Raw genomic sequence first — 27482 nt, 5'->3', positions numbered from 1 at the left:
CTGGTTGTAGGGGCTGGCTGAGGACAGACTGTGGTTGGTGGGGCAGTGACCCATTTGCCCTAATGGACCAACCTTCTCTGGGCAGTATTGCCCAGTAACCAGCTGTCATGGCTGTGTGCTGAAACCCAGATTTGAGGTGTGGGTCACCCTTAGGAAACCACCATTTTCCATTATGGCCATTCAGAAAAAGGCCACAGTTTCCCAGCAGAACCATTGTATGAAATAACAACAAGAAAACAAAAGGCAAGTGTACCATGTGTGGGTGTCTTTTCTCTTCGTCGCACCCCCGTTGCTCTCCCTCTTTCATATTCAGAGCTTACTGGGTGGCCCTCGCCTTCAATTAACGTGTAATACTTCCCGCTTTCGTGCTCCAAAAAGTAGCTGGGAGACTCAGAACCCTTCATCCCAGACTTTCCACCGCCATACTTGCTGACATCATCGCAAGACACCATTCCAAGATCATCTCTGTAGGGGAAGAAATGAGCAAAATGGCAAATCGGAGAAGCATCAGTAATGAAAAGCTGCAGAGAGATAACTTATGCTTTCCCATCTAGTACAAAGAATAAGCATGCCATATATTGCTGCACTATTATTATATCGTATCCTGCACTCCCCCAGAAAGCACATGTGGGGCTCTCATTGGTCTCCTATTCAGTCCTAAAATAATCAACAAAGAGGAGTGCAAAGTCAATGACTGGTGCTTGAAAATACAAGTCTGGTATGGTGGCAGGTCATTTCTACTTGGGGGAAGCAATGGTTTTTCTGTGTAAGTGCCTTTGAGACATCCAGTGGTGGGGACGGGGTTGAATTGCAGATTCCATCTGGAATATTGATTGTGTGGTCTGGACATATGCCCATTGATTTTAAACATGCATGCCTTATTTATGCCCACACTTGAATGTTCAGTGGCATCAGAGACAGGACAGGAGCGCAGGGTTTTCTCATTCTCTACCATGCACAGGAGAGTGATAGGGTAAGAGTATTCTCTGCTCCAATGCACTAATTGATGTGACCTTTTTTTGCATTTGAATTAATGGCTGTAGTACGTGTGTGCATGAGTGCACTTGCAAGGGAGAAAGGCTGATAGAAAGAGAGACTCTTTCTGTTCTCTAGCCTGAAATTATCACTATGCAAAGCCAAGATTATTGTCAAAGGGCAAGGGATACCTGGGGCCATAGAGTCCTGACATAGGGGAGAGGATGAAAACATCTTGGAGAGTCGAGCTGTCCATTTTTGAGCCCATGCCCATCGTGCTTGTTGGTGTTGTGCAACTGCTAGTTGGGCTGGTTGGAATAACAGGCTGGAGAGAGAGAAGGAGAGAGCACACAATGAATACTCTAGCCAGTTCTACCCCCCTTCTCTTTTCCTTTTTCTTTTTGCCAATGCAACAAAACTGGAATATTCACTGCCCCAGCAGGCACAAGCAACTTATTGGAATCTCTTTCCTTCTGAATTGGCTGCAACAAGAATTTCTTCCCCAAAGAGATATTTGCAGAAATTACTCTATTTAGTAGAAGCATTGGAAGCTCCAAGAAGATGGCACAATAGCAAAGGCCACTCTTTCTCTTTCCACCCCACCACAATAATAATCTTCCACGCTTTTTGAAAATAACATCTTACTAATGGTAGCAAATCACTGGTAACATGGATAATGTTCAATATTCAATCCAGGTCACCTCCCATTATGGAATCTCAAGGAGCAAATCAAATCAAACGACGACTTACATATTGCATTTTGTACCTGAGCACAGATGCCCCTGTACCAGTGCTTTACCTTGCCCCCTGATGGCAGACTCCAATGAAGAGTACCAGTACCTTTTGCAGTGTCAAGGGGGCTTCAACTAACCGAAGGAGTTATGGAAAAGCAGTGGGGATTTAACAGGATAAAACATAATAGACCCAACGTGCCCTGATGTGTGTCATGGCACCTATAAAATGTGATCTCTAAAATGTTTAAACATATTATTTTTATTATGTGATACATTTATTGGGACGCGGGTGGCACTGTGGTCTAAACCACAGAGCCTAGGGCTTGCCGATCAGAAGGTCAGCGGTTTGAATCCCCGTGACGGGGTGAGCTCCCGTTGCTCAGTCCCAGCTCCTGCCCACCTAGCAGTTCGAAAGCACGTCAAAGTGCAAGTAGATAAATAGGTACCACTTCAGCGGGAAGGGAAACAGTTTTCCCACTACCCATCCAGTTTCCTCCCATGAGGAAAAGGAAGGGAATACTTGTTAAGCGGTGTCCCAGGGAACACAAGCCCTGAGTCTTTTGTGATGGGCCCCAGACCTGCTGCCCCTTTGCTGTTGCTTAAACTTTGCTTATAGGGCAGCTGGGTTTCAGTGCAAAGTGCAGTACTGGTGAGACTCCAACTACCCACTGTCTTAATTTCTCAGAGGCATCTAGACATATAAATTCATATTTGCAAATTTTATACAAATTTGTATTATGGGGGAAAGTGGGTAAAAGGCAAGACCTGTGCCTAGAAAATATGGGCAAGTGGAAAAATTGTCAAACTCATACTTTCCAGGCACAGAACAAGCAGAAGTGTTGACAAACCATGAGTCAAAACTGCATTCAAAAGTGTGTTTATTAGGAGAAATTCACATCAAAATGCTGAATTAAAAATAATAATTCCAAATTGCTGTTGAAATGTGAGGAACTGAAATTAACAGTGAAAAAGTAAGAAATGGAGAAACAGTAAAATTGACAGATCCATCTATCTCTATTATCAATACAGCAGGTCAGGACTCAGTCTTAGACCATTTCCTGGGCATCTAACAGCCCTTGAGGTCAGTCAGCACAGATTCGATACTCCAGTGAGTCTGACACTATTCTCGAGTATTTCAGAGGAACTGGTAAACAGCCACAAAGCTCCAAGACAGCATGTCTAATTCATAAATACATTCCTGCCAATATGTGTAATCAGATACCACTTGCATTTGAAATATGTTGCTTTTATACTTTGCAAAAAATTAATTTAAGCCCTAGGTTAGTCAGTGTTGATGCTACAATGCTGTGCAGTAAGTCAATGAAGTAATCAACAGCTCTCAACCATAAATATCCATAAAGCAGAGGAATGAATGAGTATTTAGCAGTGCTGCAAGTAGTTGGCGGGGAGTGGGACTCTAAACAGTAACAGTAAGGAAATGAGGCCATCTCAAACACCCACATGGGTTCTGATAAGAAAGCAGACCACTCACATATGGCAAGGCCCACTGGGGACAAACACAGCGAGGCTGGCACGACTGCCATGTGTTCTAATTAAAAGCTGGCAACAGCGGAATAAAACAGTGTCACAGGATAACGTCCTTCTGCTGATTCGCGGAATGTTGTGGCAAAGGCAAACCGTTGATGGGAAATGCTGAGATGGGGCCAAGAGAGATCTTTCAGGGGCTTCGCTTCAGTGGCTTTTGTTACACAGATACTGAGGGCCAGTTCATACATGCAGGCAGTCTCACTGCTTATTGAACAGAGCATCTAATGATGGTTTCATACCTGAATTTTGCTACTGACTACAACAACAAACATGGGGTGCGGGTAGTGCTGTGGTCTAAACCACAGAGCCTAGGGCTTGCCAATTGGAAGCTCGGAGGTTCAAATCCCCGTGATGGCTTGAGCTCCCGTTGCTCGGTCCCAGCTCCTGCCCACCTAGCAGTTCAAAAACACCTCAAGTGCAAGTAGATAAATAGGTACCGCTCCGGCGGGAAGGTAAACAGCGTTTCCGTGTGCTGCTCTGGTTTGCCAGAAGCGGCTTGGTCATGCTGGCCACATGACCCAGAAGCTGTCTGCGGACAAACGCCAGCTGCCTTGGCCTATGGAGCGAGATGAGTGCACAACCCCAGAGTCGTCCGCAACTGGACTTAATGGTCAGGGGTACCTTTACCTTTACAACAACAAGCATAATGCAATCAACTAATATTCACCACAATCACTAATCATTAATTAATTAATTAAATTATTCATTCAATTTATGTCCCACCTTTCCTCCTGACAGGGACGAGGTCCAAATGTACCCCTCCAAGCTTTTTCATTTGGCCCTTGGCTCTGTCCCCTCTGTTCAGCCACCCATCTTCTTCCCAGGTCACACCCTTTACCAGACCTGCTTCATACCCTCTTTTTGAGTTTTTGCATGACTACAATATGCCTTTGAAACAGATAACACCTCTTACTTGCTTAGATGGAGGACAGAGAGTGGTTTGTGAGTTTGTGTAGAAACTAGCCTATTGAGCAAAGGTGAAGCTCCACCTTCAAAATAAATGGTTGTATCCAATGTTAGCCTTCCCTTTCTTGTCAAGCAGAGATGTCAAGCAATCCTGACTGCTAAAAGCACAAAAATTGGGGAACACTCATTGGCTGGAGATGCCTCCGATATTGCTGCTTTAAATCAGTCCCATGTTGCTGGTATATAACACACACCACATTGAAATTCAAAAGAAAAATTGATGATGAGTGACAAAGCAAGTCATTTAAGGAGAAAATATTCCCTACTTTTGAGAAATCTCCTAAATAAACTCTCACTCACTCATTCAGCTATTACAACCGTGATGACAATGGAAGCATCAGTCATTCAACAGACAGCATACCACAATACATTTTCACTCTGCAGCGACCACTTTCAGTGCAATAAAAGTGTGTTTTACTCCTTTCCAGATCCTTAACCACAGGGCAACAAAAAGGAGGGCTCTTGCTCTGCCACCACCCAGAAATTCTGGGTTGTTGCTAACTGAGTTTTACTCAAGAGTAAACCCACTGAAATTAATAGGCCTAAATTAATCATGCCCAGTAACTTCAAAGGGTCTAATTTGAGAGTGGCTGGGGGAACCCGGCCAAATGGGCGGGGTATAAATAATAAATTATTAAATTATTATTATTATTATTATTATTGGATAAAACCATTTATTTTAAAGGTGATTTTTGTTCCAGTGAGCAAAAAGAGCTCACACAGGAATGTCAAGCACATGTTTCCTTCTTATTTTTTTTAATAACATAATGCAAATCTCTAAGCAGCTCACATACAAAAAAAAAACCACAACCATGTTTGTTCTATGTATAAAAAATTCCTTCTGAAGAAGTGTGCATGCACACGAAAGCTCATACCAAAATAAAAAACTTAGTTGGTCTTTAAGGTGCTGCTGGAAGGAATTTTTTTTATTTTGTTTCGACTACATCAGACCAACACGGCTACCTACCTGTAACTTGTTCTATGTATGTAAACCATGTTGAAGCATTCCAGTAAAAAGAAAGGAGGAGGAGATTTTAGTTTACTGTGAAGATCTATAACGTTTTGGACTTTTGAACACGTCCATGCATTTCACATTACATGTGTTCTGGCCCTTTTCAAGTCCGGGTTTTTGTATACCGTCAGGGCCAGCCCTACTATTAAGGAACTACTGTGGGGTTGGAAGAAGCAGTGAGATTTTGGACTGTATGCTTGCCCTCCAATGGTGCCCATTGAGTACTGGTAGGGTGAAAAGCAGAGAGGCCAACAGTAGGTGGAACCAGTGATAACAACAGTGTCACCTAACTCTGGCTTTGTCCCCATCCTCTTCCCTGCTCAGTTCTAAAAGGGCAAAGCTGAGACTAAGGAGGAGGACTAAGACAGCCAGAACCAGCCCCTGAACTCTTTGTAGATAGGAAGAACGCTAGACTTGGAAGAATCAGTTCTGAGGTTGGTGGGGCAGTGCCCCTTTTGCCCTAATGGGCTAATCTCCTCTAATGCCCTTGGGTGTGAAGGTGGACTCAGCCCCATTGCCAGGGCAGAAGCAAGATCCAACAGCCAGCAAAGTTGGCTTCTGTATATGGGATGGGGAGGCACCATCTTGCCTGCCTTAAGGCAGCAAAATGTCTTGGGCTGGATTACTCTGAGCTGCCTGTTCCAAATCACACAGAAAGCTCCAGCAACCCCAGCAGGCGAGGGGGAAAAACACACACACCAGGCCAACAATAACTCATGATAGCTTCGATTGTTTTCATACTGGGAAACAAATAATGCTTGTCTTCAAACTCATAATCCTCTGGAACAATATCATGAAAGCAAGCAGGCTGTGAAATCCAAAAGGGATTTTTAAATTTCTTCTTGAAAAGTGTAGATGGGGGGGAAAGCAGCGGTGGGAGGGGTGGGGGAGGAGAGTGAATAGCAGTGATATGATGGAAACAGAGAGTGATTTGGCCTGATAGTATTGACTTTGCCCAAGAGACCCCAATGAATGAGTAGCGCTTTGGCTGAGGGCAGTGAGCAGAAAATGTGGTGGTTGTAATTGTGCTTTCCCTCCATTTGGAATCCCGGTAATAATAAAAAGATATGAAGGGGAAGTCATTAGATTTATGTCCTCTCCTCTCAAAGGAACAATTCTCAGAAAATGCATTGCTCTCAATTTGCAGGTCACTGCTGAGTTGGGAGAGCATAGCGGCTGCCGAGGATGGGAGCCAGGAAGTTCCACTTTCAGATACATCAGGACTGCAATCCTATGCACACTTCCCTGAGAGAAAATCCCACTGCACTCAGTGCAGTTTATGTATGAGTAGAGATCTGTAGGACTGCACTGTTAAAAATCATGTTGGTGGCTGTTTAGGTAAGCCATTTGATATAAGAGTTTTTTGGATTTGATATCCTGCTTTATCACTACCCTAAGGAGTCTCAAAGCAGCTAACATTCTCCTTTCCCTTCCTCACCCACAACAAACACTCTGTGAGGTGAGTGAGGGTGAGAGACTTCAGAGAAGTGTGACTAGCCCAAGGTCATCCAGCAGCTGCATATGAAGGAGCGGGGAAGCGAACCCGGTTCACCAGATTACGATTACGAGACTATCGCTCTTAACCACTACACCACACAGGCTCCACCCATCCACTGATATTCTAGATGGGTGCCAAAGCCAGAATTAGTTGGCTCTGTCTGCCATTGGCCCTAGCTCCATGTTCTGTTGTCCTTTCTGTCTTTTGCCCTACCAGTTCCAGCAGGCACCCTTCACTACTGTCCCCCAAACCCAGAAGGCTACATATGTCGAGCCATTGCTGCTATGTGTGCAATTGTTAACCAGGCCTGTTGAAGGCATCATTGTTCTCTCCCCCTACCAAAAAGAAGAGAGGACTTTATAGTGATTTGGCCCTTCATTAAACAGTGTTTGCCAGACAGAAATGCAATGCCAGGTTTGCCTTACCTGCAGGGCAAGGGGCTTCCACCTCACATTCTTCAGAAGAGCAGGAGCAGACACCAGGGTGTTCTGAGGCCGTTTCTTCAAGGTTAAGATCACTCCATTTGGGTCTTCACGCAATGCATTTACCAGGTTCTTTAACTGCCAGCCAACCTGGAGAAAAATCCCATAATGGCATTTTGAAAGGTTGTTTTTTGCCCCCCATTTTATCTTCCCAAAATGGTGAAGGGTATTTCATTCAGATTTCTGTATGGCGAATAAGGGATGTCTTATTATCAGCATTCTTTCTATCTTTCTCTCTTATAAATAGTACTTAACATTCTTGGCAAGAAACGGACATGGTAGCATTTCTGTTAAAACCAGTTTTGAGTTATATCCAAAAAAGTTGTACTCAGAGTTAGGGTGGGGTGATAACTTCAAACCTGGTTTGCATTTACAGGCGAACCTACTTTCCAAAACTATACATGAACAAAACCACAACCATCTTTTTGAAATTTACACTTCTCCAAATTTTGCAAAACAGTTCTCCAGTGAAGTACATGTGCACAGAAATGTATATACTAGGGTAAAGGGGTAAAGTATGCATTAAAAGGCATGTATCACTGAAAACACCATATAAAATGCATTATATTAAGGAACGCTGTTTTGCAAAAATAAGTAAATTAGGCAAAATTATGTATAAAGGTGTACACGTTAGGGGAAATATACACTAAAATTGTAATGAATTTTCATGAGGACTCCCCCAATCACAAATAATAATAACTGCAAACTGGTGTGGAAATGTGAAGAATTGATCTTAACATTCAAAAAATGAGAAACCGAAATTGACAGATTTGCCCATCTTTACTCAGAATAGACCAATTGAAATTAATAGACTTAAGTTAGTTGCACCCATCAATTTCTGTAGAAATTGGATGTAACCACCTGCTTCTTTCTCTTCAACCGAAAAGGAAATGATAGGTGCTCTTATTTCAATAATAACAACTCAGTGATAGAATATTATATTCCAAAAAGCACAAATGTATTTTTTAAAGATACTGATACACTGCTCTAATTTTTATACCCTCTAAACAAACTGAATTATTACTTTTAATTATCTTTTCTACTGAAGTATCATATCACTGTGTTTCACTGGGGGATTATAGAACAGCAGCTTCAGAATAATTACAAAATGAATCCTGGCTGTTGTAATGGAACCTGTTAATTTGGTAATGATGGGGGATGGGGGAAGGGAGGTTTGCTTGCATATTGTAGAACAATATTGGTGCAATTTCTTCAAGGTGTTTAATTAAAGATAAAACATCATTTATTTGAGTTACTGAACACTCCACAGAGAGGAACTGCATTTCTTAAGTCAATGCAAGTTATAACCACCATCTGAAATTAAAGCTTCACTAACACACAAAGGCCACACGTTTGCCTTACCCCTCTAAAACAGCTGAGAGGTGCTCCATGGTTGCTTAAGCATTTTTAAAAAACTCTCCTTTGCTTTTCTCTTTGGAGGGCTCTGCATTGCTAAGAACACAGGAAAAGCGCCCCACTTTGTTCTCATGAATAAACATGGCACCGGCTTGTAAAATGCAATGTTTAAACAATGTTTTGAAACAGCTCCGAAGCAAACAGTCTAAACTCATAAATGGAGCATAAATAAATAGATTTATATTCTTTTAAAAAATTCTTCCCAGACTATTTCCACAGGTGTCATTTGAAATTTCAGTGGTGGGAGGAGAGAGATGCAGCTGGGGGTAAGACTTAAAACCCCAGCTTGGGTCAGGCTTTGGGGTTTTGCTAAGTCTGCCAAGACCACCCTCTTTTGCAGAGAGAGTGCCATTTTGGCTACACAAGTTTCCACAATCAGAGGTGTGGAATGCAATTCATATACAGCAGGTGGAGTACCTGTGGCCCCATCAGATGTTCCTCCAACTCGCATTAGCCTCAGACAGAACAGCCAACAGTCAAGGATGATGGGAGATTTAATCCAGCAACAACCAGAAGGCCACAGGTTCCTTCCATCCTTGATAAGCAGGATTTTGTACCTCCTGATTATTGCACAGATAAAGCAGTCACCCATTTGCACATTTGGCACACACATTTAGTATCTAGAGCTTTTAAAAACCCCACCCACCCATGCTTACCCAGAGTCCTCTTTCTTAGCTAACTTTGCGGCATGAGAGCCACTGGAAGGAGGTTCCTCCCTGTAATGTGAAGCTATTTGGAACACGGGCTGCCACAGACTGAATGAGCATAGTCCAAGCTATAACCCCCTCCTAATCATTAATATGCCTGCTTTCAAGAGAAGGGACAATGGAGCATGTAGGAGTGGCAGTGGCCTGGATATTCCACATTGCTTTAGGAATACAGGAAGCTGCCTTACACTAAGTCAGACCATTGGCCCAACTAGCTCAGTACTGCCTACACTGACTTGCAGCAGCTTTTCAGAATTTCAGACCAGGGACATTCCCAGTTCTGCCTTGAGATTCTGGGGCAGGCGTCCCCAAACTTCGGCCCTCCAGATGTTTTGGACTACAATCCCCATCATCCCTGACCACTGGTCCTCTTAGGTAGGGATCATGGGAGTTGTAGGCCAAAACATCTGGAGGGCCGCAGTTTGGGGATGCCTGTTCTGGGGCCTTCTGCATGCAAAAGAAAGGCTTTACCACTGAGCTATGGCCCATTTTAAGCACCCCCCGTTTATATCTGCATGGCTTCTGTGAGACAAATGAATTTATAACAAACCTGTTGTAGATGGAGGTAGAGTACTCATGGAGGACACAGCCCTAACTCTTGGCTTATGCTGCTCAGGCACCTAAGTCCATTCCTCAATGACTGGCTACTGCAGGGCAGAAGGATTTGCCACATCAGTGATTAGGCTTATTTGCTGTTATTTCTTTGGCTATCATGAACAAAGCTGTCTTCCTGGAGCCTCTTTTGGCTACACAAGCATCTGGTTGGCCACTGTGAGAACAGGATGCAGGGCTAGATGGGCTATTGGCCCAATCCAGCAAGCACTTCTTAGGTTCTTATGTTCTAATGGACAGAAATAGACACACACTTGAGGACCTGTGCTTTGAAGCATGAGGGGAAGGGAAGACCTCCCCCTGCTGCCCTCCACGAATGCTCTGGTTTGCAATGTCTTTACTGATAAAGAAGATAGTATCCTGCAGTGCACAGTTGAAATCCAGCCTTTTCTGGAAGGATTTTTTTAAAAAATAGAATTTAGGGTTAGGTTACAATTTTGAACTCACTTCCTAGGGAGTAACACCTCCCTGCAAAAACACAGTAGAACTTATTTCTGAGTATATGGGTAGAGGCTTCCACTACTATTAATATTAATTTAACTCGCACAAGAGTTCTTCTCTTCCTTCAGGCATAAATTAAACAGTTTTATGAGGTGATTTCTTCTCACCTAGAGAATGTCCTTAGATATAAATTCACCTTCAGTTTATTTCTAAAATATCTTCCTTTTTCTTTCCTTTTTCTTCCTCTTCATCTCTGTGTTTTCAAGATGTGTATTCAGAAATGTCTGAATTTCTTAATGTTTGATAGTGTCTGGGAGAACCAGATGCAATTTTGAAGCTGGGGGCAAACGTTAAAAAATCCAGGAGCCTTGATGATTTCGCAAGCTCCTTCTCACAAAATAATGCTAAATAATTAATGTCCTGAAGATAAATTGCTCTAAGGAGAAACCTTAATGAGGGAACCATTAAAACACTAATAATATATGCAATTTAGGGCAGCCTGCCCTGAATGTCAGTAGGCTAAGATGGAAATCTCTTAGGAAGTTATCGATGGTATTGCTGAGATATTACATTTAGGCAAAAATAGTAAGATGACATCATGGCAGACTAGAATACTAGACAGAGAATTGAAATTGGGCTTAGCACCAACATTGAACTAATTTGTCTTTAGGAGCTGCTAGGCACACCAGAGAAGGTCATTGTATCCTCCTTGTGTTACTCAGAGGAGAACTCCACAGATGAGGATCCAATCATGAGTCCCAGCATGAATCAGGACTAGGGGGACAGATCATTCAGCACCCTGAGACTATAGCTCAGAATAATACCCCACTCAAGGAACCAGCAGAATCAGATGACCTAATGTGCCCTTAATGGGGCCTGTCTATCTCTGGGACTCTTTGCAATCATCACTACTGGGTCCTCCGGAACAGCAATGGCAGGAAGCCTGAACTCAAGCTTGAACCTGAAAATGCTGTGCTTATTTGTCAACACAGAATGTCCCTGGTCAGTGGCCTATTCAGAAAAAGGCAGCATGGTTAGGATCAGGGCCTCACAAAGACAATGATAGGGTAGGCAGCCTGAGTGCTTACACCAGGAATGGAGAACTTGTAGCCCTCCAGATATAAATTCCATCATTCCTGACCTTGCTGTTTGGAGCTGATGATAACTGGAGTCCAACAATATTTCAAAGAACACAGGTTTCCCTTCCTAATTTAAACCTTCAGCTGCTTAGATAACATAAGGGTGTGAAATATGTACTGAAAGAAGATAAGGATAAATTAATTAAGAAATAGATATAGATTGAGTTTATATGGATAAGATATAAAAGATATAGTAATAAGGTAATATTGAAGTGATAATTAGAGTTTATATAAGATTTAGAATTTACTAAGCATGAAATGTTAAAGAATCGCAGTAGAAGGGGGAAAGAGGAAAATAGATTAGAAATAAGGGTTATAAGTTAGAATTTTTGTTTTCTGCATTTTTGTATTTTTTGTGTTTTGTATTTTTGTATGTTTTTGTTGGTTAAAAATCTTTAATAAATACATTTTTTTAAAAAAATAAACCTTCAGCTGCTGCTTAGAAGATGCAAATGCTGTAGTTGCCATATATGTGATCCTATCTCAATGATCTTCTTGACAGCTCCTCTGGTGATAAGCAGTAGACCCTCTTTCTGCTTATACTGCTGGACAGCTCCCTTGCTGGGTTTGGGAGACCAGAATATCAGAGATACCAGTTCGGGATCATTCTTGGCCAAAGAGAGAAGTACAATGCAGTAGTCTTCAGATTTTGGAATCCACCTTCAACAACTCTAAAAATGAGGTCAACTTTTTAAATAATCCACATATGATCATATTTCTCCTCTTATATTTTCTTGCTTTCCCCTCATTCTCTTGATTTATTTCTCCTGTTCCATCCTCCTCTATTCCATCTGCCTCTCTTTCCTAAAAATAGTTAGGCCAAAGTATGACTTGATCATGTGTTCCAGTCCATCCATTGAAAACCAGTGAGGGGTGGGGAACTTGTGGTCCTCCTGAAGTTGTTGGATCTCAGTTCCCATCAGTCCCAACCATGGTCGAAGCCGAAGGGTGATGGGCGTTGGAGTCTATGAATACTCTCTCCCTCACTCAACAGCAATAGGCTGTCAGATTGCGTCATTAAGTCCTTCCAGATCAGGCTGCCTGACCAACATGTAGACTCTGTTGCTATTATTCTCTGTGAAATAACAACTTCTGCCTTCTCTATCTCCTCACTACTTCAGTTTGACTGAGTGGCAATTTAAGAGCTGTGTGTCAAGATCGCATGAAATGACGGCCTTCTGAGTTCTATTTAAGAAAGGTAGGGCACTCTCTATGCACAAGAACAAATGGAACCAAAATCCACCATATATATAATATCCTGCATTTTGGGAGATCAAGCCAGTACACGTGGTTCCTGCTTTTTTACCCTCAAAACAACCCTAGGAAACAGGTTGGGTTGAGAGAGTGAGCGGCCCACGGTCACTTGGTGAACTCTATGACTGAGTGAGGATTTTAATTGGCTCTCCCTGGTTCTCGTCAGACCCTCTAACTATAACTGTCATGCTGTAATGACCTACAAAGGCTCACAGACAGTTTTCAAAATTCCCACTTTGCAGATTTCAAAGCTGGTTATATTCCTCTTATGATATTTATGCACCTACAGCTCTCACAAATGGTTTAACACATATCTGGTATTTGGATAAAGTTGGAATTTTGGCAAAGTCTGCAAACTCTTTGTTTGGGGCACTCTCTCCAAACTGAAACATGTCTGAAGCCATTTACAAAAGCTGCCACAAGGAAAGTTCAAGAAGTCATATTATATTTCAAGGACGGAGAATCTCTGGCCCATACTTGGCTCCATAAAACATCAGATGTGGAACAGAAAAATCTGCAGCTGCAAGGGAACAAACAGGAGCCTTAAAATGTGCTCCTGATTGTTCCTCTGACAGCAGGGCTTGCGTTCAGTTTCTTTTCAATCTGGTGCCAAAAGCAAGCTCTGCTGGGACTGATTTCTCTCAAGAGCTTTGAAATGGGAGCTGCTGAGTAGAGTTGTTCTCTGTTGAGACCACGGTTTCCAGCTCCACTGGAATTGGCTTCTACTCAGAGCTTCTGAATAGAGACAGCCCCTGCCAAAAGCAAATCTTTAGATTCAGCATAGACTGTAAGCTCCAATTTCCAAGTGCAGATATTTGCAGCCACAACCCGAATACAAGTCAGGGTTGCAAAGAAAAACCAAGATGGCACCTGAAGTGGCACCTGATACTGCCTTTGAAATTAAGTCACCTGACATCATACGATGCCCCAGCAGCCAGACCCATTTTCACACCCCTATTGTGGTAGAAACAAACAGCTTGATTTCACCTTAAGCCAGCTAGGAAGGGGAATTATCTTACCATTTTTCAGTAAACCATTTGTTTACCCGAACATTAAGGTCCTGTTTCGAGGCCCTACTCTGGGTGGCTCTGTTGAATGAAGTGAGGAGGTAACCACTGGGGAGAAGACCTTTTGGTCATGACACCTGTTAGGGAACAATCTTCCCAGGGAGGCTCACCTGACACCATCTTTGCAGTCTTTTCAGTGCCAGCTGGAACTATCTGCTCAGCTTGGCCTTTTTCATAATGTATGCAGTTTGCACAACTTACAGAAGTTTTAAAATTCATGTTTCGTCTTTGGAGACATGGGTGGGTTTTGGTTTTGCTGCATTTTAAGTAGCTTTTGATTTCATGCCTTATTTTGTGGAGAGAGAGAGAGAGAGAGAGAGAGAGAGAGAGAGAGAGAGAGAGAGAGAGAGAGAGAGAGAGAGAGAGACAGCTGCCTAGGGAACTTTATGTTCTGGGGTCAAAATGAAATGCTTTACAGAGACAAATAAACAGACATAGTATTTCTTGGAGGTTAGGTACAGACAAAACTGTATCATCAGACATTATCTCATTTAAGAATCATATAAACAATAAAATATTATTTAATTATAGTACCAAGCGACACAATCAGTACTGAGAGATGGCAGGCACCCCGTGCAATTTTATACATATCTACTCAAAAGTACATCATATTGTTTTCAATGGGGTGTCCTCCCAGAATTCTCTAGTTCTTAGTAAAGTGGGTGGACCTGGTCTATAAGCTGACAACAAGGTAGAATGTGGGAGGGCACATATGAATGAACACTTCTCTGTTTTTTTAAAGAACAGATGGCAGGGAGAAGCCATACAAAGCTGGGGGGGGGGGTTTAACTTCACCCCTGAAGGCATACTTCAGTGTCTCTTGAAAAAGATGGATGCAAACACAATCTCAATCATTTAATATTATGAGTTTCACTTGCAGCCCAGGCATAGGTTTATGGGAATGAGCTCCAAGAGATTGTGTGTTTGGAACTAATATCAGTTCATTATTCTGGCTCTCCATTACAGTAAAAGGTTTGTTTATTTATTTATTTCATAAAATTTATACATCACTTGATTGTAAAAACAAATAAACCTTCAAAACAGTTTACTTTCCTTCACCAAACCTTTATTAGGCATTACAAATATGAGCCAGCTTAAATCATCCATATATAAAAACTTAAAATATATACAAATTAACAGCTATGTAAAAATATGTAATAACGAGGGTTTTCATTGTAAGTTTCCCTCCGCTAAATAGTGCCATTCACCACTCAGACAGATACTATTGATAAAAACTCAGCCACCCTTGCAGTTACTTCTGGGTTAATGTCAGACAGATAGAATCTGATATTTTCATTGTGCCGTGATGTTAGACTACCCCAAAAAGAGGAATGCACGCGTTTGCGTAGCTGGTTGTACAATGGGCAGTAGAAAGGAATACGTATGTTCTACTGTGTCTGGCACATTAAAAAAAATCAGCAATGTCTATCATTTCTGGGGATTTTAAAATATCTGCCCTTGACAAAAGATGAGGGAAAAACGTTTAGTTGGGCTAACATAAAGGTTGGACTGGAATTATTAATTTTGAAATATAAGTGACCCTGTTATCTGTTGTATTTAAATCAGGGGCTCCCAAACTAAGGCCCGGGGGCCGGATGTGGCCCAATCACCTTTTAGTCCAGCCTGTCCGGGAATCAGCATGTTTTTACATGAGTAGAATGTATCCTTTTATTTAAAATGCATCTCTGGGTTATTTGTGGGGCATAGAAATTCGTTCACATTTTTTTTCAAAATATAGTCCACCCCGCCCCCAAAGTCTGAGGGACAGTGGACCGGCCCCCTGCTGAAAAGTTTTGCTGACCCCTGATTTAAACCATAAAACTTGGGGGAGCAAATTTTATTTACAGCTAACTCGATATTTTGTTTTTCAATGTCACTTAATCTGATTTGAATATTACGATAAATATTTGCTCACTTGAAATATATGAGTTCCAAATCAATACCAATAGATCTGATTTTGCTATGTAAGTGTTGGAACCCTCTGGATTTATAAGAGTCCTGAAGTCAGAAAGCAAACTTGAAGGCTGGCAACAGAAATGGCAACGCGACCAGCACCTCTTGCAGGAGCAAATTCCATAGTTTAATGACATGCTGTGTCAAAAAGTCCTTCCGTTTGCCTGTCCTGAGCCTTCCAATATTCATTGGGTGGCCCCAAGTTCTAGTGCTATGAGAGAGGGAGGAAAGCTCATCTCTTGCTCACTTTCTCAATACCATGCATCATTTTATACACCTCTGACATGTCCTCCCTTCCCCTTAGAGACTGTTTTGGAGCGAAGCTTTTCACAATGCTCAAGCAATCCAACCTGCCATGTCTATAGCCCTAGGCTTCCCCTCTAGCCATCAGTAGACTACTGATAGTTTCAAGCCCTGGCAACACAAAGCACATTTCCCACCACAACCCTTCCCTTCACAATTGGCTGTAGCACTCAAAAGTGGTTATATATTCAGGGTTATATATTCAGGTGTGGCTCATGCCTTCAGTTATGGGGGGGGTCAGTTATGGGGGAAATGTGCAGATTTAATGAAGAAAGATCACCCGAGAGGCAGAATCCAGTGGAGGAAGGCATCATGTTCACCTCTGAAGTTGGCTTCCTAACTACTGGAGTGATCCATAGTGATGCTCATATTTTGTAAGCCGGGGGAGTTGGGAGCAATGGAAGAGGGAATTCCTACATCAGAGGAGGAGAATTTGAAGAAAAGCAGCAACAACATGGCAGGTCTGAAATCCAGGAAGCCTGCTTTGGAGTCAAGTGGGTGATGCTAGGACAAGGTATGGTCAATGGGTAGAAGAGCTAAAAACCAGAAAATGGGGAATGGCAGAAAGCAAAGGAAGTGTCCAAAAACTCCTGAAAGCAAAGGAAGCAGTGCCAAGGCAAAGCTATTTTAAAAACAAAAACAAAAAGGAGTAACCTGTTTTGACTAGACAAAAAATAAGACTTGTTCAGGAAATATACAGAACAGACTTGGAATAATCAAGATTAGAACCTGGAACAGATAACCAAGGGTATCTGGGAAAATGTGTACTGCTTGCAAAGCTGGAAGTAGATAAGAGTTTTATTTAAGAGAATTGCAAGTGTTTTGAAAGTGGGTCTACTTCTCATGCAGCACAGACATTTCTTTTAACCATTTTAACCATTTTAACCATTTTAACCATTTTAACCATTTTAACCATTTTAAGATGTGCAAAACCTGTTTGCCAGAGGCAAAAGTGGAGTGAGCAGCCATCCATCTTTCAAATGGCTTCCAGTGTGCTGGCATCTACCACCACCACCCATTGTCTGTCCTCTGCCTATGAAGATTGATGGGCAGTTCCATTAGGAAAGGTGCCCACCACAGAACATTTCTATATCTACAAGTACCTGCTGAAAATAGAACTATTAATACTTTAATACATTCCTACCAAATAGCAGCTGGGGGGGGAGGGAATTTCCAACTACTGGAGTGGGAGGTATAGTCCAATAACATCCAAAGAGCCACAAGTTCCACATCTCCTGCATTAACAACTCTCTCCCCCCCCCCCCAGAACTCTAGTCCCAGAAAAAGTAAAGCAACGGGAGATCTAATGACAGATGTCAGTTGTCTTGATTTGTGTGCCATGCTTTACCTCATTTTAAATCAGTTTAAAACTTGCTCCTTCTGGCTGCAGCCTTGGCAGCAAGGCAGTTGTGGAGCACTGGAGTTCGGACAGGATGAGGTCAAAGTGCAAGAATGAATAAATACAATAGGTCAGTATTTATGATAAATACTGTTGCAACAAAGAGAGCACTTGTGGTTAGCCGATTCAAATAGGATGAAAATGGTCTGACTGCACAACAAATTTCAATGCCAAACATGGTGAAAGTGATATGTTAATATCAACATAGCCAGTTATGAAAGGGGATGCCAAGCCTTATGATGAACAGTTGCGGGAGTTGGGCATAGTTGAAGGAGCCAGGAAAAGAGGAGACCATGAGGAGATATGATAGTCATCTTCAAATATTTAAAGGGCTGGCGCATGGAGGATGGAGCAAGTTTGTTTTCTCCTGCTCAAGTTAGAATAAAGGAGATTCCAACTAAACATCAGGAAAAACATGGGCAGTGGAACAGACTCCCTCAGAAGGCAGTGGTCTCTCCTTCATTGGTGGTTTATAAGCAGAGGTTGGGTGGCAATCTGCTATGGATGCTTTAGTTGAGATTCCTGCATTGAAGGAGATTGGACTAAGGGTCCCTTGGGATCCCTTCTAACCCTACAATAAGATGATTCTCTGATATCTGAGAAACTGATTTAAGTATTCCAGTTTATGATTAGTGCATTCTCTCTCTCCACCCCCCCCCCCCGGTTGATTTAATTGGCAAATCTACTTTTGGGCTCTTGAAGTTGAAGCTGAACATAAGGCTCTGATATTTCTACAGACAGTTCTTACCTTACTGAAAGTAGCATTTGTGCAACTAATTAGAAATAAGTGTGTTGAGTGGCTCCTTAATTTAAAGGGCAGAACAGTTTGGAGGCTAAATTAAGTCTGCTGGGTCACAACAGAAAAGATTGGGTAAGAAACTCCAAATTGGAAATTTCAGCTGCAAAGTAACTTGTATCCCAACATACATATGACTGTGGTGTGATTCAAGACTGGAAAAAAAATATTTAAGAATGTAAGAAAATCCCAGCAGTTTCGGGACAAAGGCCTTAGCCCAGTATTCTGTTCTCATTGGCCAACCAGCTGCCCCTAGTGAGCCCATAAGCAGGACATGCATGCAGTAGCACTCTTTTCACCTGCAATTCCCAACAACCTGTATTCAGAGGACATACCTGTTGTGTTTACTAGGCTTTACTTCCATGAATCTAATATTTTAAAGCTATCCAAGTGGGTGGCCATCACTACCTCCTGTGGGAGCTAATTTCACAGTTTAACTATGTGCCATGTAAGATGCACTTTCTTTTATCTGCCCTGAATCTTCCAGCATTCTGCTTGCATGTCCCCAAGCTCTACTACTGTTATGAGATAGGAAGAAAAGTATTTTTCCTTCCACTTTCTTCACACAATGTACACTTTTATCTCTTTCATGCCCCCACATTTTTCTAAATGAAGAAGCCCCTAAACCATGTCACTTTTCTCGAAGGAGAGTTGCTTCAACCCCTCAGTCATTTAGCATGTCCTTTTCTGAACCTTTCCAGCTCAGCAGTATCCCTTTTGCCTTAGTTATTTTCTTTCTTTCTTTCTGGGCATGTTGTATTTCTGTCCTTCCACATTCCTTCTAGCATTGCTTGTATATAGTCCATAGAATATGCATTTGTATATTCAATATAGTCTACGGAATATGACATATACGCATATTCCACACACTACATACAAGCAATGAAATGAAATGTACAGTCGGTTTAGAAAACTAAATGAGCCTTCCAAAAAGCCTGCATGGTTTATCTGTATTGCAATGCTTCCAAAAGAGGATTAACTCCCTTCTCATGCAGACATTTTTGCACAGTGCCTGGTCTCTATCTCACTTGTTAGTCCCTGGAGAGAATATGACCGTTAGGTTGGGAAGATCTTCCCAACTGGATTCCCCAACATGATGACACCAAAACATGTCCTACAGCCATGAGACAACACTATGAGATAGTGGGTTTGTTTTTCAGTGCCCACCCCTAACAACTCATATGGGGTAGATCAATCAAATAGCTATTAGCCATTATAACTAAATGTGTGCATTTGATGGGTTGATGGAATTTGTCTGACTACATCTCCCTGTACTGGATTTTCATGCTGTGTTGGTTTTGCTGCTTCAATCCCATAAATCCGGGGGGGGGGGAAGCACAAGGGTCATAGGGGAGACCTCCCCCACCACAGGCAGGTGGGGGTGGGGTGGGGGTGGCAGCTGTGGGCATAGCGGGACATCCATTCAGAGTGGCCTCCTCCTTGCAGTCAGGGAAACCCCTGCAGTTGCCCCTCCACCTCAATGTATCCCACCTTTCCTCCAAGGAGATCCAGGGATGGGAACCTACAATTCCCATCATCCTTGACCACTGGCCCTGCTAGCTAAGGATGATGGAAGTTGTAGACAAAAAACAGTTGGAGACCCAAGTTTGGGAACCCCTGGCTTAGAGCATTAGTCCTCAATTGGTGGTTTGGGATCTAGCACTGGGCAGCACTGGATCACAGCCTGATCTAAGCAGCACTAACACAAATATATTGATTTTGGTTGATATATGTAAACCATATGTGCGTTTACTGAAATACAAAGCAGTGTACAAGTATTATTAATAACAGTATGCAAGTATTATTATTAATAACAGTAACAAAGAAATTGGTTCCCAAACGTATGTTTTGGTTAAAGATGGGTTGAGGGCTACTAAAGGTTTCTTGAATTACAAAGGTGTGTGCAGTGTCTCTCATATTTTAACATGTATCATTTTTGCAAATCAGTTTCATTTGTTAAGACACTAAGAAGAAAGAGGGAAAACGAGGTAGATAGGGGGTGGGAGGGTGGATGGGGGTGGGAGTAGGTGACGATGTTTCTGTTTTATTTAGCATATGTAGGGCTTGATGTCAGCTTTGTTTGTGTTGGTACTCCTTTATTCGCTTGTGTTCTTTTGATGGTGAGAGAGACTGGGGTTGGCCAAGGGTGTGATTGTTCATTTGTGATTGGTTATGATGGTCTTTGTTTACATGTGTGAGCGGGGTGGGTGGGTATTTTTGGGTCAGGTTAGCCATACTGATTTGTATGCTGGCGGCAAATTTTTGTCATTATCTTGTTGGGCTGTGTGTGTGATAAAGGGGGACCATACCGCGGTGAAGACATCCTCTGCTATTTCTCCCCGTGCCAGTTTCAGCTTGTTGGTTAGTTTTTCTAGTAAGGCTGTTTCCCATACTACTTGGTACCATTGGTCCAGGCTTACTCCTGACAGGTCTCTCCAATGTCTGGTTATGACATTTCTGGTTGCTGAAAGTAGGTGGGTTATGAGGTCTTTGTGGTCTAAATGGGCATTATTATCTTGAAAGATACTTAGTAGGGCCAATTCTGGGGTGATTTCTATTACTTGTTCGGTTATTTTACAAATTTCTCATATGGTTGTTGCCCAGAATAATTGAATTTTGGGGCATTCCCACCACATTTGGAGGTATGTACCTGTGGAAGTGCACCCTCTCCAGCATTTTGGTGAGGCTCCTGGGAGTATTAGTGCTAGCTTTCTTGGTGTTAGGTATCAACTGTAGGTGAGTTTTAGGGTGAGTTCTTTTCTTTTTATTGATATGGATTTAAAGGGGGGGTTTAGACCACATTCTGGTCCATTGGGTAGGGTTGATTTCATATCCTATGTCATCCTCCCATTGTCTTTTTATTGTGTCTGGGGGTTGGTAGGATTTTGGAGTAGTATTTTGTGTATTGCAGATACCATTCCTTTGCCGTGTCCTTTTGTCATTAGGAGGAGGTTTTCGAAAGCTGTCAGGGGTCTAGTTGTTGCTGATTTTACTATTAGGTTGTTTAGGAAGGCATGTAATTGATGTTGTGCTAACCAGGGCATTGGGATGTCTTCTAGTTTGTCCTGTATTTCTTGTATTGACAAAGGTTTGTTGTTTTTATAGAAGTCTATTAGATGATGTACACCTTTAGTTTGCCAGGTTTTTATCTGGAGGTTTTGTGCTGCATGATGGAATAAAGGGTGGTAAGCCAGGGGAATTAGTGAGGATGGGGTTGGGGAAAGTTTGCTTGTTTCTGCTTTCCATGCTTTGAACATGGTTTGTGTGTACCTGTTGAGTGTTGTGGGAATTTTCCTTAGTTTGTTCAGGAGGAATGGGTATGCTGTGGTGCAGATATTTTCAATTGAGTCCCTCTCTAGGTGTACCCATTGTTTTGTCTCGTCTTCTAGTATATATGGGATTATATGGCATATTTGGTTGGTGTTGTAATATGTTTCTATGTTGGGGATTTCCCATCCTCCTGCAGAGGTGGGGAGGTGAAGGTATTTGGCTTACCTTCCAAGTCCTGGACTGCAGAATCCTGGACCGGCAGCTGTGTGACACCGGAAGTTGCATCGACGTAACTTCCGGTGTCACTTTGCCCTTCTATGGGCACCAAAAATGGCCGCCGCTGGCTTCAAAAGTAGCTTCTACGCATGACCGGAAGTGCATCGACGCAACTTCCGGTGTCGCCCCGCCCATCTATGGGCACCAAAAATGGCCATCGCCGACACCAGAAGTCGTGTCTACGCACTTCCGGTCATGCGTAGATGCGACTTTTGAAGCCGGCGGTGGCCATTTTTTGTGCCCATAGAAGGGCAAATCAGAAAAAATGGCCGCCGGCAGGAGAAAATAACGGAGAAAAACGGGAGACGAAGTGATACGGGGGACCACTGGGAAAAGGTAAGTAAAAATGGGGGTTTCCCGGGGAAAACGGGGTACTTGGCAGCTATGGTATTTGGTGCTTATTCTTGGTTTTTTATGTGAGAAGATAAAAGAGTGTAATTTTCCATGACATTTGCGAAGTTGGGCTGGGGGGGGGGGATCCAGATTAGGAGGGTTTGGAATAGGTAGCTTAGTTTTGGGAGGATGACCATTTTGATCATGGCTATTTTGTCTGAGAGAGTGAAATTCATATTGTCCCATCTCTTTAGGTCTTTGTTTATTTGTCGCCACAGCGGCTTGTAATTGTGGAGGTGTAATTTATTGAGGGTTTTGGTTATTTGCACCCCTAGGTATCTGAACTTGGTGTGACAAAGTTTTATTTTGGTGATATTAGTGAGTTCTTTTTGGGTGTGGGGAGGGGTGTTGAAGCACATGGCTTCTGATTTTCCAAAGGCCTGACACCATTGCAAATGTGTGGAGTTCTCTTATTTGCTGTGTTTAAGGGGTCTGATGTTGTGACCATTAGGTCATCTGCAAAGAGCCCTAATTTATAATTTCTGCCTTTTATTTCCACTCCCTTGATGTCTGTAGCTGCTCGGATTCGGATTGCTAGGGGCTCCAGAGCCAGGATAAATAGGAAAGGAGACAGCGGGCATCCTTGTCCTAGAGAATATTTTTATTAGGTGAGTCACAAATTGAAGCAAGCAAGCAAACAAACATTTAAGATCCACCTTTTGCCATACAAAATTTGCAACATACAATGCAATACAATCAACCCTGTACAGACATGAAAGAACAACAATGAAATCCAGCTTCATAAAACATTAGAGAAGTCAGGGTAAGAAAAGAGGGATTGTGCATAATTATGATGGTAGGCAAGCAACTGAAAAGAGAAAATAAAGAACCAGCCCCTAAAAGCCAATGAAGGTTGCATTATGGTGGAAGGCAAACACAGGAGGGGCAGGGCGAACCGCTCTAAGGAAGAGTACTCCCTTCCTCTTTGTCCTAGGCAAATATGGATTCGGAACTAACAAGGAGGTTTCTGTGGATGATCTTAACAATGCCCACATATGGGGGCAGCACACCTCTTTTTAGTACCGTATATTCCGGCGTATAGGACGACTGGGCGTATAAGACGACCCCCAACTTTTCCAGTTAAAATATAGAATTTGTGATATACTCGCCATATAAGAAATACGACCTGGTGTATAAGACTACCCCCAACTTTTGAGAAGATTTTCCTGGGTTAAAAAGTAGTCCTACTCAGGAATATACAGTAGATGCCATTAAACAACAGAGGTAGGCCATTGCCTTTATGACTTGCTCGTGAGCTTCCAGAAGCAAATGTCCATGTTGGACACAGTTTGCTGGACAGGATGAAACCCTAATATGATCCAGCAGAGCCACCCTCAGATTCTTGGAAAATTGAACTAGGCTTCCAAACAGCTGCATGGGTTATCTGTCTTGCAATGCTTCCTAAAGAGGATTGTGTCCCTTTTCATGCATGTTGACAGCACTACGGGTAGAGGAGAAAATTGTTTTAAAGTGGCCTATACATATAATATGGCAGTTCTAACCTGGCTAAGCCTAGCCCACACCAGACTGCCTCTTATGCAGAAAGCACACTTACACGCAAGCCACACTTGCCTGATTCTGTGTGAGCAATGCAAAATTATACACAGAAAAATATATATCTTGTGCATTCTGCATATAAAATCCATTAACATATACATTAATATGTATGGATGAGTCAAGCTCTAGGCTATATTATATTTCTGCAAATTATTAATACATTGTATTAATGGGTAATTTCATGTAGTTATATATGTTGCTGTATTTATTTGTTTATGTGCTGGTTAATTAAGGAAACCTGGAGAGTAATGGTGCATAATAAGGTGCTTTTTACAGTATATAATGCTGTACATATTATCTAAGAACTGCTCACATTTTTAGTGAAACTGGTAAAAAATAATAATAACTCACTTCTCATTGAGATCAAGGAACAAGATGAAAATTAGAAAGAAAGAAAAAAAATCCCTGCAGATAATGGCAGCATGGAGCTTTTCAGAAAAATACCACACCTCTAGTTGGCACTTCTTGTAACATCCAAAGTTGAGATCCTATAAGCAGAGGTTATTCAAAACCAAATCTGCCCTGACAAATTCAGTTTAGTTTTAGTATGTGCTTATTGTTTTTATTTCTTCAAACATTCTTGCTCAACACAGGTGGCTTGTAAAACAAATATTTTTTTTAAAAAAAATCATAGAGCCAATAACCCAAATCACCAAAATAAAAATATATATCTCAGAGTATAAAATAAGTAATAACGAGATTAAAATAGACAATAGCACCAAAGACAACAGTGTGTGCAAACATGACAATCCACGAAAATTTAGCAAGAGATGAACCAGGAAAATATTGTTGTTTGGGGAGTTCTAGAAGCAGGGCACCACCACATAAAAGGCCCTGTTCCAATCCCTTCTTCAAGTCTTATCTGAAGACAGGGGAATGCAGAGAAGAGACTCCAAAGAAGATCTTAATTATCAGGCAGGTTTATATGGCAGTAAACAGTGCAATCGCAACAATAGTATTATTAAACACTTTTAAACTGCTCACCATTTTGTAAACACAGTAGAAAAGGGAAGAGAGTCCCTGCCTGCAGGCTCACAATCTAATGGACATGACATAAAAGGGAAAAGAACTGGGGAGGGGAAAGGAATGCAAGCACTGGGGCAGCTGCTCCTTCATTGTACAATGGATGTGGCATTTTTCCATGATGCACTTCTTGGGAGGCAGGGGGTCAGCCTATTTGTGGCCAAGAGCCACATGGCTGATGGCATAGGCCAGAGCATGCCTCCCTTCCAGTAACAGGTGGTTAGAGTAAATTGTTCTTTCATGAAGGGAGATGGGGGGGGGGACAAGCTCCCTACAGCTGCTCATTCTCAGGACCACAGATTGGGACAGGTTAGTCTCACCCTTGCCATAGGTTAGGGGTGTAGCCACTGGCCCTTGGCCCCTTGACACACTCCAGGATGTGCCTCCCTTTGATTCTGTAACCCTAGAGCAACATACCTTAGTCCATAGATATCAGGAAAGCAGAGAGCTGCCTTACACCAGGTGAGACCTTTTGTTCATCAAGTGCAGTATTGCCTAGCAATGTAGGTAAATAGAAAGCTGCCTTCCGCTGAGCCAGACCTCTGCTCCATCTAGCTCAGGACTGCCTACACAGACTGGCAGCAGCTCTACCATGTTCCAGACAGAGAGTCCTTCTCAGTCCAACCAGTAATTGCCCTACCAATGAGCTATGCCCCCCTTCCCCAATTGCAAAAGACATTTCACATTGCCTGCTTCCTTGTCACTTTAATTGGAAATGCTGGGGGCTGAACCTGGGAACTTCTGCCTGCGAAGTGCTGAGCTATGGCCCCAAACCCAGAAGGGGTTGCCATTATAAGCTAGTTGGTAATGGCTCACAATGAAAGATACTCTTACCTGGCACTTCCTCCTTACAATAAAACATTAAAGGCTTTATCCCCTCCCTCTGCCAAGAGCCTTTGTTCTGAATCAAGCCTGAGTATGCATTCCTTTTGGCAAAAAAGACAAATCAATATATTTCCAACTTTCCCCCAGCAACGTCAGGACAAATTCACAGCAGAAATTGTGCCTAAGGATAGCAACTCTAAATAAGCATTTGAAATAAGCTGGTGTTGCTAACAAGGGGGAATCTTTATACCAGCCTTCACCAACCTGGTGCCCTCCAGGTGTTTTGGAGTACAATGCCCACCAGTCCCAGACAGTGCAGTTGGCTGTGATGGCTGGGACTGATGGGAGCTGTCAGAAATATCTGAAAGGTGGTGAACAATGCAGCCAGGTGGAGATGAATAGAGACACTTGGCTTAATTGGAAAAGTACAGTACTCACCACAGTTTGATGGTTGACCTGGATCACTTCATCCCCTGCATGGATTTTCTTGCACTGGTCTGCTGGAGACTAAAGGCAAGAGAAAGGTGGGGGGGGGGGGGAGAGAAGCTTCACAATGGGAAAACCCAGTGGTGGAATTCTTCACACTTTGCAACTGTACTATTAAAATTCTAGTCCATGGCATAATTCTGTCTGGCACCAAGATAATATTGATTCATCCTTTATAAAGTGACACTCCTAAGCCCTCTTCAGGCTTTCAAAAGGAATGTGTGAGGACTGGGGAGTGGAGGGTCTATTAGTTTTGGTTCTCTCTGTTTATCATTTCCCCCCAATCTTAAACTCAATTCTCCATGTTTTGCAATGATTTACAGGTTTTTTTTAATTTCTAAACCCTCATGAAAATTCATCAGCACTTTAGTGCACATTTCTCCTAATGAAGGCATTTTTATATGCAATTTTGACTAATGTACACATTTTGGCAAGCAACTTCCCCTAATATGTATGTTATTTTTAATGTTCTATATGATTTTATGCAGTTTCCTCACAAATGTGCATTTTGTAAACATGGTTTGGTTGGAGAACTGCATCATAAAATTTAGATGTAACTGGTGACTTCTTCCCTCGCCGACATTTGCATTGCATTTCCTTTGCACTGAAACAAATGGGAGTGAAATAATGCAGTGGCAACCTAATTTCTATAACCTAATTACATAAGTTACATAATTTTGCCACAATGGACAGTGGGACAAATAAAGCAGATTTTAGCAAAGATGATATGCAGTGGAACAGAAACAGTGGCTGGGGGACACTGTCATAGGAGGGAGGCACTAATGGAGACTTTGCAGGAACACTGGAACATATGAAGCTACTTTCTGCTGAGTCAGGCTGTTGGTAAATCTAGCTCAGTATTGTCTACACTGACTAACAACACCTCTGAAAGATTGCAGACAGGGTTCCCTCCTCACCCTATCTGCAGATGCCAGGTATTCAACCTAGAACTTTCTACATGCAAGGTTAAAGGTAAAGGTAAAGGACCCCTGACAGTTAAGTCCAGTCGCGAACGACTCTGGGGTTGCGGCGCTCATCTCGCTTTACTTGGCAAGGGAGCCGACGTTTGTCAGCAGACAGTTTTTCGGTTCATGTGGCCAGCATAACTAAGCCGCTTCTGGCGAACCAGAGCAGCGCACAGAAACGCCGTTTACCTTCCCACCAGAGCGGTTCCTATTTATCTACTTGCACTTTGACGTGCTTTCAAACTGCTAGGTTGAACAGGAGTTGGGACCGAACAACGGGAGCCCACCCCACCGCGGGGATTCGAACCGCCAACCTTCCGATGGGCAAGCCCTATGCTCAGTGGTTTAGAAGACCACAGCGCAATGTAGATACTTACTAATGAGC

General features: G+C 42.4%; 1 protein-coding gene across 2 annotated transcripts in view; it reads right to left on the bottom strand.

Annotated features, from left to right (window-relative positions):
- The window catches only part of LOC118084387 (connector enhancer of kinase suppressor of ras 2-like), a 315789-nt gene that overhangs the window by 114023 nt on the left and 174284 nt on the right, over positions 1–27482 (bottom strand). For both annotated transcript variants that reach the window (XM_035113863.2, XM_060270182.1), the window contains 4 exons: positions 26085–26153; positions 7159–7305; positions 1167–1300; positions 254–465 (listed from right to left, as the gene is read on the bottom strand). In XM_035113863.2, the coding sequence (XP_034969754.1) occupies positions 254–465; positions 1167–1300; positions 7159–7305; positions 26085–26153 (562 nt within the window). The remainder of the gene's footprint in view (positions 1–253; positions 466–1166; positions 1301–7158; positions 7306–26084; positions 26154–27482) is intronic.

This window comes from Zootoca vivipara, chromosome Z, assembly GCF_963506605.1.
Source record: "Zootoca vivipara chromosome Z, rZooViv1.1, whole genome shotgun sequence".
NCBI lineage: Eukaryota > Metazoa > Chordata > Lepidosauria > Squamata > Lacertidae > Zootoca > Zootoca vivipara.
The sequence above is the reverse complement of the archived record's forward strand: the minus strand, read 5'-3'. Positions and strand labels throughout refer to the sequence as shown.